Here is a 12,304-nt window from a genome sequence, read left to right as displayed (position 1 = left end):
AGCCGCCGGAGGGTTGGCAGAGGGGTGAAGAACATACAACCGCGATTGTAATGTATCTCACGCTCGCAGGCATGCGCTCACAGACACAGCACACACCGGTCACCGCGGTCACCGGGCCGGTGTCACCGCTCTCGCCCCCCCACGCGCACTCTGGGCCAAAAAGCCCTAAGGCAGGATGATGCAAAGACAGCATTAAGACTGTGTCCTGTTCTTTTTTGAAAATCCGGTGCGCGTCGTCGTGGCCGAAAAAAGAAAAAGGGGGATCTGTCCAGCACGTGCCACTGCCAGTCCGCGCCTGTGTCGAGCCTAAAAAGAAAGAAAAGGGACAACCCAAGGGAGGGATGGGAGGACGGCACGCCGCCACCACACAGGGATTTTAAGGAGAGGGGTGTGGTGCGCTAGCCGTCGACCACCCTTGGGCGTCCGCCTCTTAGGCTGTATATACTTTTCCTCTCGCACCCCGTCTCTTTTCCTTTCCTTTTTTCTCTAGGGAACAAGTGTGTGTCAAGGCATGGAACGTGTGGCTCGCGCTCGCCGTCGATTCCTACCCGGCGCGTACCGCGCTGTCGGCTGTCATGCACACTTTCCCTTTCGTATCTGATTCTCTCTCACAGCGTCGCGGCGTCGTCGGCTGAAACCCCACTCGCTCCCGGCACCAATGAAGGTCCTCACTCAGGACTCCGCGTTGAGACCCCAGTCTCCGTCGACAGCTCGTCATGCCGGACGCGTTGTGGGCCACCCGTTTCTACCGGGGGCTGCATTGCGCGCCCTTACAGTCGCGACCTCAGCCTCACCTCCGCTCGCGCTCTCAGGCAGACTCTCGAACGACTACTTTCCCACCTGGATCCCAGTAGCGTCGCTGCAGTCGGTCACCGTGACAACGACGACCGGCCGATGGGGGAAAGCTTTCGCTCGGACGACATGTTCGACGACTATTACTGCACCTACGAGTCGGGCTGCAAATCCTTCGACCCGCTGACTCCAGTCGACCCAAGCTGCCCAGCCGACTCGAACGTGCGTCGCGCGGACCATTTCGCTCTCTCCATTTTCACCACGCGGCCAACATGAACGATTTTCGCTTTGCCCACCGAGTTCTTTTTTGGACTTGAATGGGTGGCTGTACTCTTCGCTGAGCCCACGGCCACGGAGCTGGCCTTGCCATACCGTCCGCCTTGCGAGCGTGCTCACGCACGATCCTGGGCTCGTGCTTGCACGCGGTCGCAGCGTCATCAAGGCTCCACGCCACGACAGGACCGGCCATGCCGGGTGGCGTCCTCGGAACATCTGGAGAGGTGGGCAAGGCCTCTGAGGAGGCGTGCGGCGTGCTGACGGTGAGCAACAAGATCGCTCCCGCGGCGCCAAAGCGGCGTGCGCGCGGCGGCAAGGCCAGCCGCGCGCGCCGGCTCGAAGGCCAGCCGCGCGCGCCGGCTCGAGAACTTCCTGCAGCACAAGGCTGCGGCACCTGCGGCTGCTCTTGCGATCAAGTGGGAGCAGCTCGCCCACGGCCTCTTGCGTCAGCAACGCGCGACTCTGCGCGACGGCGCGCGAGCGGCCTGGGTGCGCATGCGCTCCGCCCGCGCGAAGACGCGCGGAGTGACGCGGTCAAGGTCCAGATTCGGAACGCGACTCTCGGTGAGCACCATCAGGGGGACGCGCACTTCTGGATGCCACCGCTCCCGCCACTCCCTCCGAGCCCTCCGAGCGCGCCGCCAATCGGTGCCGACCCGTCTGAGTGCCTGGCCACATGCACCGAGTGCGCCCGATGGCACATCTCTGGTCGCAGATGTCTCGAAATCTCGGAGCAGTGCTTTGCAGCGCGATGGTCCGCGCGGCACCAGACAACTACTTCTTCACCGCGGCTGAGGTGGAGAAGGATATCTGCCTGTGGACGAACGACTTTGGAGAGCGCTTTGTTGCGCTGGCCCCTCTCCCTTTCGAGCACCATGGTCACGGCGCGATAGGGATGGACGAGTGCTGCGTCGTTCCCCAGCCGAGCCCGCGGCAGCCGCCGCAGCCGCCACCACCCCCAGCGCCACCGCCATTTTGCGACGAGTTCCCAGATTCCTGCGAGGTCCACGTCTCGGACTTTGCGACCGCGCTTCACTACCAGCTGGGCAACGCGGATAGCGAGCTGGCACACGCGCGGTACAATCCATCCGCGATGAACACGACGCTTGCCGTCAGCTTCATCCGCCCGTACATGCAAAACGTTCTGAGCGACATCCTCCACGGCATCATCGCCGATGGAGAACAGGCGGCTGCACGTGAGCAGTACGCCAACTGGTCGACAGAGGTGCGCGAATTCGCGAGGAACGAGTGGGTGGCGTACCTAGAGGCGGCGGAGGACGTAAGCGACGACCTGATGCGCAACCTGCTGTGGACAACCTGCTCGATTTCGAGAAGGGAGTCTTATTGGCCGGAGCCGCGAGGTCCGTTGACGAGCTCTCCAGCTTGTTTGCTTCCAACCGACCTCACACCCGAGCGGTCGGCGGCATCTTCATGATGGGGTTTTACGCGTTCGCTTTCCTGGGAGAGAATGACCGGGATTACGAGGTGGCCCGATGGCGATCATCCAGATCACCGCAGACGCCGCCGAGATCTACCTCGTTCTTCACGCCTTCGGGTACTGGATGTCAACTTCGGGCGGCTCCTTGACTCTCGCCTTTCCCAAGCTTATATGCTCGTCCTCGCCGTTGGCCTCGCAATAGCTGGGATCGTTGCGGCAGTCGTCAGCCTCTTCCACCAGCCGAAACCAAGGTACTCCCCCTCGCAGCTCTGGGTAAGGAACACTGGAGACCCGTGGGTTGAGGCGCTAGAAGCGCCTCCCGCCGACTTTCTGTCCGGCGGCTTCTCGCACTCCCTGCGCCACCAGGCAGCATGTAAGAGGAGTGCCGATGCGGCTGGGCGGGCGGGGGGGGGGGGGGCAGGAACGGAGTTCCTCTTCTGGACATGCGGACCTGTGGCCCTTATCGCGGTTTGGTGCAGCCGGAGAGCGAGCTGGTGCATGCACGCCTAGATGGGGCCGTGTAGCGTGTTGACTGTTGTCAACTCAGAGGGCGGCAATGTGTGATTGAGTTCTGGTCGCAGAGGCTCGTATGACTCTAAAGTCTGAGGGAACCTATGACATAGACACACGCCCTGCGCCCCGGCAGAGAGTTTTGTTCGGCGGGTCGGTTGCCGCCGGGAGGGTGTGGTCGATTTTAATTTCTAGGATTGCTGTAAAATTCTCCAGTTATCGCGCCAGCGTGTCACACACAACTCACAAAAAAACAGCCAGGGGCAACAGTCCAGGCATCTAGGCGCACTGTGAACCAGCGCATGCACACTCTCCGCGATATTGCAATAGAGCTCTACTGGCGAAGCCAGCTTTCTTCTTGTTCTGGCTGGAGAGAAACCGTGGCAAGCGACACTTGGATCACTGGGAGCATGCTCGCCGAGGAGCCCTTGGCTGAGACCGCAACCTCTTTCGACGCGCTGCCAGACGAGGTGCTGCACCTCGTAGGCCAGTATCTTTGGGCCGGCGAAAAAAGATTGTGCGACGCGCTCTCCTTCTTTGAATGCTCGTCCCGCCACCGCGCGCTCCTGTCTGGGTTGAGCGAGCTTGTCCTGCATGGCGGCGGTCGGGACACAGAAGGCGTGCTATCGTGCCACGCCTCGCTGATGGCGCCGCAGTCGTGGGCAGTTCGGCTTGCCGCGCTGAGGGCGGTCGAGGTGTCCGGCTTCGGCTTTGGGAGCGTTGGTCGGCTGCTCATGCTTCTGCCTTTGTGGCCGCTGCTGGAGCAGCTAGAGATTCGGATGCCAACTGGTGACGCAGCAGGGTGGCTGCATCTGCAGCAGCTCGATGAGCTTACCAAGGATCTGGTGTTTCTATCTCGTAGCGGCGCCGTGCGTCTCTCCCGGTTCCATTACGTCTGGCTCGGCTCTGAGAAAGTCGACGGCACGATGATCCGCTACAAAGGAGCGTGGAGTCACAAGCTGCTGCGTGAGCTCGGACCGACCGCGGCGCTCTGGTTCATGGCGGAGCGGATTCAAACGCGCCGACCCAGCTGGGTGCAAAAATGGCATCGCGCACTTGCAGAGGGCGCGGACCTGAAGCTGAAGGTGGGGAGCTTCTGCATCCTCTCCTGGCTCTGCGTCCGAAACCTTTGGTTGCTCAAAGCTGCCGGTCGTAACCGTGATCGGAGCATCAGGAGCGTGCGTGTCGTATACAATCTCCTCGTCGAGCACGGGGCACGGCCAGCCGCAGAGGGACCGTCGCCGCTGGAGCAGTATGGGTTCCTGGGGACGGACGTGGGGACGGACAGCTCGGATGACAGTAGCGCTACTGATGTGGCGGAGACCAACTCTGACAGTAGCAACTCGTGAACCTTATGAGTTGGGGGGTGAGCGGTGCCGGTGCCGTTGAAGTCCAGTCCACAAACCCATGGCGACCCCGGGCATTTCTCGGGTATACCCGTTTACCCGGCCGGCCACCTGGGTCCCAGGAATGATCAGAATGGCGAGGGCCAGACCGTGTTACATTATAATGTACAGCCAGAACGCCCAATTGCCATTCAGCAGTTTTTCAGAGTCCGCGTCCGAGCCGCTCGGCCTCTCGGGTCCTGCTCCTCCGTATCCGCAATCCACAGCAGTTGGCTAAATGCCCTCCTCGCGCTGCAGTCCTCATGCATCGTGACCGTTTCGATGGACGATGCAGGGGCCCTGCATTTTCTCCTTCAGATTTGCGCGCGCGGCCGGCGCTGTGGGAGGGCTGAGTGTGGGTAGGAGCCAAACTTAATCGAAATCCCATCTTTCTAGATACCGGGCACCGCCTCGGTATACAAAATGCGCCTGCGGGCGGACCCTCACAGATCAACTGCGAAATTTCTTTGCGCGCCCCGGGGCGTCCGGCTGTGCGTGCATCGATACAGCACGGCTAAGAAGTGCATTGCATGGAACTCCTAAATCGCAACGAGCTGGCGAAGCGCCTGGCAGGGCACGAGACTGCGCTCGACATCCACTCGCTGCCCATCACCGTTGCCGACGACGACTCGTTGCGGTCGTGGAAGTTCCCCGTGCCGCCTCGAGCGGGCGGTTCCTGCTCTCGCAAGTTGGCACTCGAACCCTTTGACGCCCTCGGTGCGGCGCGGGCCGCAGTGCCTGGCTCGAGCGAGCAGGACACGCTTAGGCGCTTGCGCTCACTCCGCGCGATCTGTGCCGCTGTCGCCGAACGGACCTCAGCGCAGTGGTGCGGTGTTTATCAAGTCGTCGAGCCCGGCGGCGGCGGTGGCTTGAGCGAGTTCGGCGGGGACGACGGTGCGGCCAATCTACTTAAACTGGCTTACGTCGGCGCGCCCTCGCGACCCTACTTTCCCTTGACCGCTTCCTTTTCCGAGGGCTCAAACAACTCGACCGTGGCCATGAGCGGGCGGGCGGTGGTCTATCACGACGTCCTCTCTCTTCCGGGCGATGCGCCGTACTATGTCTGTGACGGGCAGGTGCGCGCGGAGGCGTGCGTGCCGATCTTTGGCGGGCGCGGCGAAGTGGTCGGTATCATGGACGTGGAGGCCTTCCAGCCAGATGTCTTCCGGGGCGAGGGGCTCGGCGTGGTGTTGGCCGCGTGCGCGCAGCTGGGCGCAGCCAACCTGCTCAGAGCTGTTTCGCAGCCCGTGGGGCCCAAGGCGTCCATCGCAGAGGAGTGGCAGGCGATGGCGTGCCGGCTTCCCGCCAAGCTGCCGAAGGAAGAGCGAGACTCTCTCCGGGCCGCGATCTCGCTGACCGACCGGAGCGGCTACTTCGAACTCAGCCGCTGCCCGATCAACGCCGAGGTTGAGCAGCGCATGGAGCAGATCTCGTCCCTCGTGAGCGGTGAGGAGTACGCGCGCAGCTTCAATCCGGGCCTCTACAGCTGCGCTCGCTGCGGGCACGCGCTGTACGCTCACACATCCAAGTTTACTGGACCCTGCTTATGGCCTTCTTTCCGCGCGCCACTGGAGGTCAGCAGCCTTCACACGATCGCGGTGGCGCAAGGCGCGTACAATCACTACAGCTGCAGTGTGGTGGAGCTCTACTGCGCAGGGTGCAGCCTCTTCCTCGGGCATGCGTTTGAGGACGGCGCCACGACCGGCGATACCCATCCTGATGCGCGTTGGCGCCATTGCGTGCTCTCGCTCTCTCTGCAGTTCGCTTAGGACGTGGTCTAAGTTTTTACTCGTGTTACCGCACTGTGTAATACAGTGCCCGGCACAGTGCGTGTAAACGTCCGTTCCGTTGTGGCCACCCTGCGAGGCCGGAGAGCGCTCTCTTCTCAACATACCGCATAGACAGATCCCCTAGGAGCTAGGTGGGACCGATGTGCCATGTGCCGCAGTGGGGCTCCCCAACAACAGTAGCTAACGTTAGGCCGGCTGAACAACAATAAGGAAGGCCTGGCAGTGACCCACGACGGCCTCCAGCGTCCAGTGCGGGTAATACCCGAAAATACCCGGGAAAACCCAGGTATTTTCGGGTTTTACCCGGGTTTTTGGCATTTTCTGCTTGCTGGCCGCTGAACAACAGTAACAACAGTAACAAACAGTAGCAGCATGGGCTGGGGTGAACACTTGAACAACGTTGAGGATTTCAGCCAACACTAGCGCAACTGTTAGGCCCAAAGTTAATGTTAAACAGCTCTAGTTGACCAGGGGTTGTGCGCTGGGCCTCCTGCTCGGCTCCAGCCAGTAGACAAGTGTTGTCATCAACAGAGTAGAGAAGAATCTGACCTCGGGGCCGATGTGACCAAGCGCTGGTAGCGTGGTTTTACCTCACACCCGCGGGGTCTCACACAGTGTGTGCCGGCATCGCCGAGCAGTGTCGCTCACACAAGCCGCAGCACAAGTGACTGAGGGCCAGTGAGGGCGAGCCCATATCGCTGTTATCGCTGTGCAGAGCGTGTGAGCAGCCGAGAGGAGCTGCTCTCCAGGCTTCTGTCGCAAAGAGCTGCATGCCACCAAAGGCTGTCGAGGTTCGCCGAGCGCGCGGGGCGCAGTCGGGGGAAGCCGCCACCGACGAGCGTGTTGGACTTTTCACTCCGGACAAAGAGACGGCCACACGCACACGAGCTGCGGTCGTGTGGCCGTCTTAGCGGCGAGGCGCGGGACCGTCTGTGGCGAAGTGGGTCGCGTCCCCCGATTTCCGTCAACTCAGCATCCACACCCTCTAGGCTAGTAGTTACCGTCTAGTAGTTACCGTCTAGCCTACGTACGGGGTGTGGACCCTGAGTTGACCAGGGGTTGTGCACTGGGCCCTCCTGCTCGGCTCCAGCCAGTAGACAAGTCTTGTCATCAACAGAGTAGATGGATCTGACCTCGGGGCCGATGTGACCAAGCGCTGGAAGCGTGGTTTTACCTCACACCCACGGTCTCACAGTGTGCCGGCAGTCGCCGAGCAGTGTCGCTCACACAAGCCGCAGCACAAGTGACTGTGAGGGCCCGTGAGGGCGAGCCCATCGCTGTCACAGCTGTGGCAGCCGCACAATAGGCTGTGTCAACTGTGCAGAGTGTGTGAGCAGCAGAGGAGCTGCTCTCCAGGCTTCTGTCGCAAAGAGCTGCATGCCACCGAAAGCGCTGTCGAGGTTCGCCGAGCGCGGCGAAATCCGGGGACGCCGTCACCGACGAGCGCGTTGGACTTTTCACTCCGGACAAAGACGGGGACACAGCGGACGATGCGGGGTGTGTCCCCGTCTTAGCGGCGAGGCGCGGGACCGTCTGTGGCGAGGTGGGTCGCGTCCCCGGATTTCCTCAACTCACGGTCCGCTCCCTCTAGTACTAGAGTCTAGGTGCAGGGCTCGGGGAGCGCTTTTACCTTTTTTTTCGGTGCGCGCCCATATCGCATATGGGGAGGGGGTTGTCGTGGCTGTGGGCATGCATTGGCATGCACACTGCCCACTCACTGGAGGCGGACCCGTCTTTAATTTTGAACAGGGGACAGACACGTGAAACACACTTATGCGGGCCGGTCTCGCCTTATATTCTGCGGATCAGCGGGCCAGCCTTGGCCTCGGCCTTCGGAGCTTCGGTAGGCGCCGGACCTCCAACATGAGACGTTGGGTTCCTGCGCCTGCTGCCGTGCCTCACGTCGATCCCCCGTCCAGCCGTGCTGGAGTGAAAGCGCTGCCGCAGCTCGAGCTGTTTGGTTGCAAGTGGCAGGGATGGCGATGGCGCGCCTGGAGCTGCAGAGGATTGTCCGTGGCCACGTGCGGCGGCGGCCGCCAAGGCGCCGACAAACAGTAGCAGCCCAATCAGTAGCAGCACGACGCACGCAGCCACCGAAGCCGGGCGCTGGAACAGCGGCGGGCCTTTCATCGAGGCCAAGCGCGCGGCCAACTGAGAGCTGTTGCGTGACTCAAAGCGAGAGCGAGACGCGTGCATGCCGCGCGCCTCCGCTGCGCGCGAATCCTCGGCGGCTTGGGCGTTGCTCAGCATTTGTAATGGCGGTCGAGCACCAGCACAAGCAAGCGTCGCCAGACAACTGCTGAGCTGTGAACAAAGAATTCATGATGCGGGTGTGTGTGTGTGTGTGTGTGTGTGTTTTGACACCCAAACACTCACCTTAGCTCCTGAGGGGCGCGTGGTTTTAACCACGTAGTATGACTACAGCCCACTACAGACACCCTCCCTCTCCACACGTGTGCACACACCCTCACCCTCTCCCCTCTCCTCTCTCTCTCCTCTCCTCTCTCTCCTCTCCTTGTCTGTGCTGTCTGCCTGACTCGCACTAATTCTGCCGATGCGTGATTGTGTGTGGGCTGCTCCGAGGGGGCCCTGTGCAATCCGATGGGTAGGGAGTCTGTGCCCGGGCGGTGTCCGGTGTGGAGTCTCTCTCTGATCCCACCTGTGCTGTTGGGTGTGAGGTCGTGGAAGCTTCGATCCCAAGGGGGGGAGCCGAGCCCACTCATAACCAACTCTCAGGGGCAGTAGGTGGGCGAGCCTCGAGCGCGCTCATCTCGATCGTCAAGGCGTCGCTACGCGCGGTCTTCCGCGGGGGGAGCTTCGTCGACGGGTGCGGGACCGCGGCGCAGTCAGTGCCGTGGCGATGCCTCCGGCTGTTTGCGGCGGGCGGCTTGCTGCTCGCGGCGATGGCGAAAAGCTCGTCTCCTGGCACACCGAGAGCTTATGCTCTGGCGAGATGTGAGGCGCATGCGCCCAGGAGGGGAGGGCGCATGCGGAGGGCGCATGCGTAACGACGCTGCTAGAGATGCCTTTCGGGGCCCAGAGATAAAACTTCTGATGCCATGCGTGACCTAGTAGTGTCCCCAGCTATGCCTGCTATGGGCGTGTCCACGTTGGAGCCAGGTGTGGTGTGGGCGCGAGAATAGCTCCGCCGTTATGGAGGCAACCGATACGAGTCGACTGGTGTGTGTCGTCGTGGTTTCGTATCAAGAATACTCACTCACACAAAAATTCTGGGCCTGTCTGTGTTCTTTCTTTCTTTGCTAGCACTAACACAGGCACACATAAAAGAATTCGCATAGCAGTAGCTCTAATGCTTGTGTCTGTATTCCTGTAATACTACTGTTGAAGGATACAGTACTCACTCAGTAGGACTCCGTACGTCCTAGTTGTAGTTAGTATGGCAGTGCGGTCGGAGGGCGGCCGGGTCCGTGGGGTCGCCCCGGAGCGGCGCCCCGCGCGATTGTGTATAGTGCCCCTGTGTGCTGTGACACAGCCGCTGTGAGTGTTCAGTCGCCTCGTCACTGTGAAGCGGTGTTTGCTTGGCTTGCGTTGAGGGAGCGGACCCTGAGTTAGGAAATCCGGGGACGCGACCCACCTCGCCACAGACGGTCCCGCGCCTCGCCGCTATGACGGGCACACGCCCCGCACCGTCCGCTGTGTGCCCGTCTTTGTCCGGAGTGAAAAGTCCAACGCGCTCGTCGGTGGCGGCGTCCCCGGATTTCGCCGCGCTCGGCGAACCTCGACAGCGCCTTCGATGGCATGCAGCTCTTTGCGTCAGAAGCCTGGAGAGCAGCTCCTCTGCTGCTCACACACTCTGCACAGTTGACACAGCCTACTGTGCGGCTGCCACAGCTGTGACAGCGATGGGCTCGCCCTCACTGGCCCTCAGTCACTTGTGCTGCGGCTTGTGTGAGCGACACTGCTCGGCGACTGCCGGCACACTGTGAGACCATGGGTGTGAGGTAAAACCACGCTACCAGCGCTTGGTCACATCGGCCCCGAGGTCAGATCCATCTACTCTGTTGATGACAAGACTTGTCTACTGGCTGGAGCCGACGCAGGAGGGCCCAGCGCACAACCCCTGGTCAACTCAGGGGGTCCACACCCCGTAGCTGCACTGTGCACACGACACGGCTTGGCTTTCTATCGTTTATGTGAGGGCGCTCAAAAAAGAAACTATGCAAGCATTGCAGACAGTATTGCCATGCAAGATGAGAGGCCGTGTTACGCTGTGTATATTGTCATCTTACATCTATTGAGCCCGTCCGGAATATCTCCCCGGCCGCCCCGCCCACCCTGACCCACGCCGGCACGTCCTGTGTCCCGGCGCCCCAGCCCCCACACACTGGGCGGTCCTGCTCCCTTACAGACCCTCTCCTGGCTACGCAGACAACTCTGCGCCGCGCTCCCCTCCCCTACCCCACCACCCACCAAGCCACCCACCAAGCCCCATACGTGGCGGCGCGGGGTGCGAGCACCCACCCGCCCGCGGTCCGCACAAAACCCAAACGGCCTGCAGCGGCCAGGCCGCTCACTCGTCGCAGTGGCGCGGGTCGGACGAGTCGGTCGCCTTTGCGAGGCCTGTGTGCGGAGGGAGGAGGGAGTGAGGGGAACCCACCCCCGGGCAGCCTTGCCGCACGGCGCAAGCCTCACCCATCGACTTTCCGTCGACGATGACGACAGGGGCGCCCGCCTTGCGGTCCGAGAGGTCGGAGAGGACGGTCGCCGAGGTGGAGGTGACCTCGTTGAGCAGCTTGGAGCGCTTGCGGATGTAGTTGTCGCGCGCCTTCTTGGCGCAGAAGACCAGCAGCCCGAGCACAAGCAGCGTGCCTGCACGCCGCCGGCACAAGGTCGGTCGTCCCGAAGCGGGCGGGGCGGGCGGGCGCGGGGGAGGGCACCGACGGCGGCGCCCGCCAGCTGTGCGATCCAGTAGTCGGCGGCGCAGATCTGGTACTGGAGCGGCACGCACGCGGCCGGGTAGGACGCGAAGGTCTCGTGCACATCGGCGGCGCAGTAGAAGTGGTTTGTGTTCCACTCGAGGGCGTCCGTCGTCGCCTGCGCACCAGGGGGGGGGGCGGGGTGAGCGATTGAGGGGAGGAGGAGGGGAGGGCTGGGGGGGGGGTGCGCGCCTTGGTGAGCTCGCATGACTTGAGGTCGCGCATCCTCTCGAGGAAGCCGATCGGCAGGGAGCCTGCGGCGGGGCGGAGAGGCGAACACGCTCCGGCAGGGCTCCGGGGCGTGTGGCAGGGAGTCGGGCGGGCGGGCGCCAGAGATCTTGTTGCCGTAGAGCGAGAGCTTCTCCAAATGCTTGAGCCGCCCCCACTCGGGCGGGAGTGTGCCGCTCAGCTGCATCGAGTGCAGGTTGATGTGCTCGAGGTCGCCAGCCTGCTCGAGCTTCTTGGGCAGCGTGCCTGCACAAGGCGTGGAGGGGGCGGAGTGAGAAGAGAGGGAGGGAGGGAGGGGGGGGGAGGGGGGGGCGTGGAGCGGCGCACCGGCAAGCTTGTTGAAGGGCAGCTCGATCTTCGTGATGAAGCCCTCGGCGTCGCAGGTGATGCCGTGCCACTTGCAGCAGCTGACATGGGTGGTCATCCAGCCCGTGTTGTTTTGCCACGAGGCGCCGCGAGTCTTCTCAAAGAGCGTCTGCAGCGCCTCGCACTGGCCTCGTGCGGGCACGATGGGCGCGGGCGTGGGCTCGGGCGTGGGCTCGGGCGTGGGCACAGGCGTGGGCTTCGGTGCGGCGACGGCGTCGGGCGGTGCGGCCGGTGCGGCGGCCGTTGTCTGCGCCGACGCGCCGGCGAGCGTCGCGACCAAAACACACAGGTAGCGCATCTCGTGACTTGAGGGCGTTCAAGAGTGTCTTGACTTAGGCGCCGACATCGGACCCCTGCACAGGACCGTCCCTCTACCAGCCACCCTCGGGTCAAGCACTTTATCGTCGTTTGTGGTCAGCCGCGAGGAAGTGCAGCGAAAGCACGCCTCAAACTCATGCTCAGACTCCAGAGGTTGCGCGCCACCTGCTGGAGTCACATCCCACCTCCTTGAGAGAGAGAGAGAGTGAGAGCCCAACTTCAGAATCGTGCTTTTTGGGTTGGGTTGGTCTCGACCGCCGCCGC

General features: G+C 62.5%; 3 protein-coding genes across 3 annotated transcripts in view; 1 reads left to right on the top strand and 2 right to left on the bottom strand.

Annotated features, from left to right (window-relative positions):
• Positions 1-5,819: 5,819 nt before the first annotated feature.
• EMIHUDRAFT_69831 (putative peptide methionine-R-sulfoxide reductase) lies at positions 5,820-6,170 on the top strand (the record flags this gene model as incomplete). The annotated part of the gene is made up of 1 exon (XM_005792569.1): positions 5,820-6,170. The coding sequence occupies one exon, from the start codon at positions 5,820-5,822 to the stop codon at positions 6,168-6,170; it is 351 nt and encodes a 116-aa protein (XP_005792626.1).
• Positions 6,171-7,910: 1,740 nt separating this feature from the next.
• Positions 7,911-8,366, bottom strand: EMIHUDRAFT_361177 (hypothetical protein). Its single transcript, XM_005792568.1, has one exon. The coding sequence runs from the start codon at positions 8,319-8,321 to the stop codon at positions 7,983-7,985; it is 339 nt and encodes a 112-aa protein (XP_005792625.1). The 5' UTR covers positions 8,322-8,366; the 3' UTR covers positions 7,911-7,982.
• A 3,075-nt stretch (positions 8,367-11,441) lies between these two features.
• Positions 11,442-12,304, bottom strand: part of EMIHUDRAFT_69838 (hypothetical protein) — a gene marked incomplete at both ends in the record, with an annotated part of 1,828 nt that continues 965 nt past the window's right edge. Inside the window, 2 exons of the mRNA XM_005792567.1 lie at positions 11,442-11,602; positions 12,074-12,075. Of these exons, the coding sequence (XP_005792624.1) occupies positions 11,442-11,602; positions 12,074-12,075 (163 nt within the window). The remainder of the gene's footprint in view (positions 11,603-12,073; positions 12,076-12,304) is intronic.

The sequence above is a fragment of the Emiliania huxleyi genome (assembly GCF_000372725.1).
Source record: "Emiliania huxleyi CCMP1516 unplaced genomic scaffold EMIHUscaffold_107, whole genome shotgun sequence".
NCBI lineage: Eukaryota > Haptophyta > Isochrysidales > Noelaerhabdaceae > Emiliania > Emiliania huxleyi.
The sequence above is the reverse complement of the archived record's forward strand: the minus strand, read 5'-3'. Positions and strand labels throughout refer to the sequence as shown.

Coding starts and splice junctions, on each gene's coding strand:
- EMIHUDRAFT_361177 (XM_005792568.1), bottom strand. CDS start 8,321: ATGAAAGGCCCGCCGCTGTTCCAGCGCCCGGCTTCGGTGGCTGCGTGC.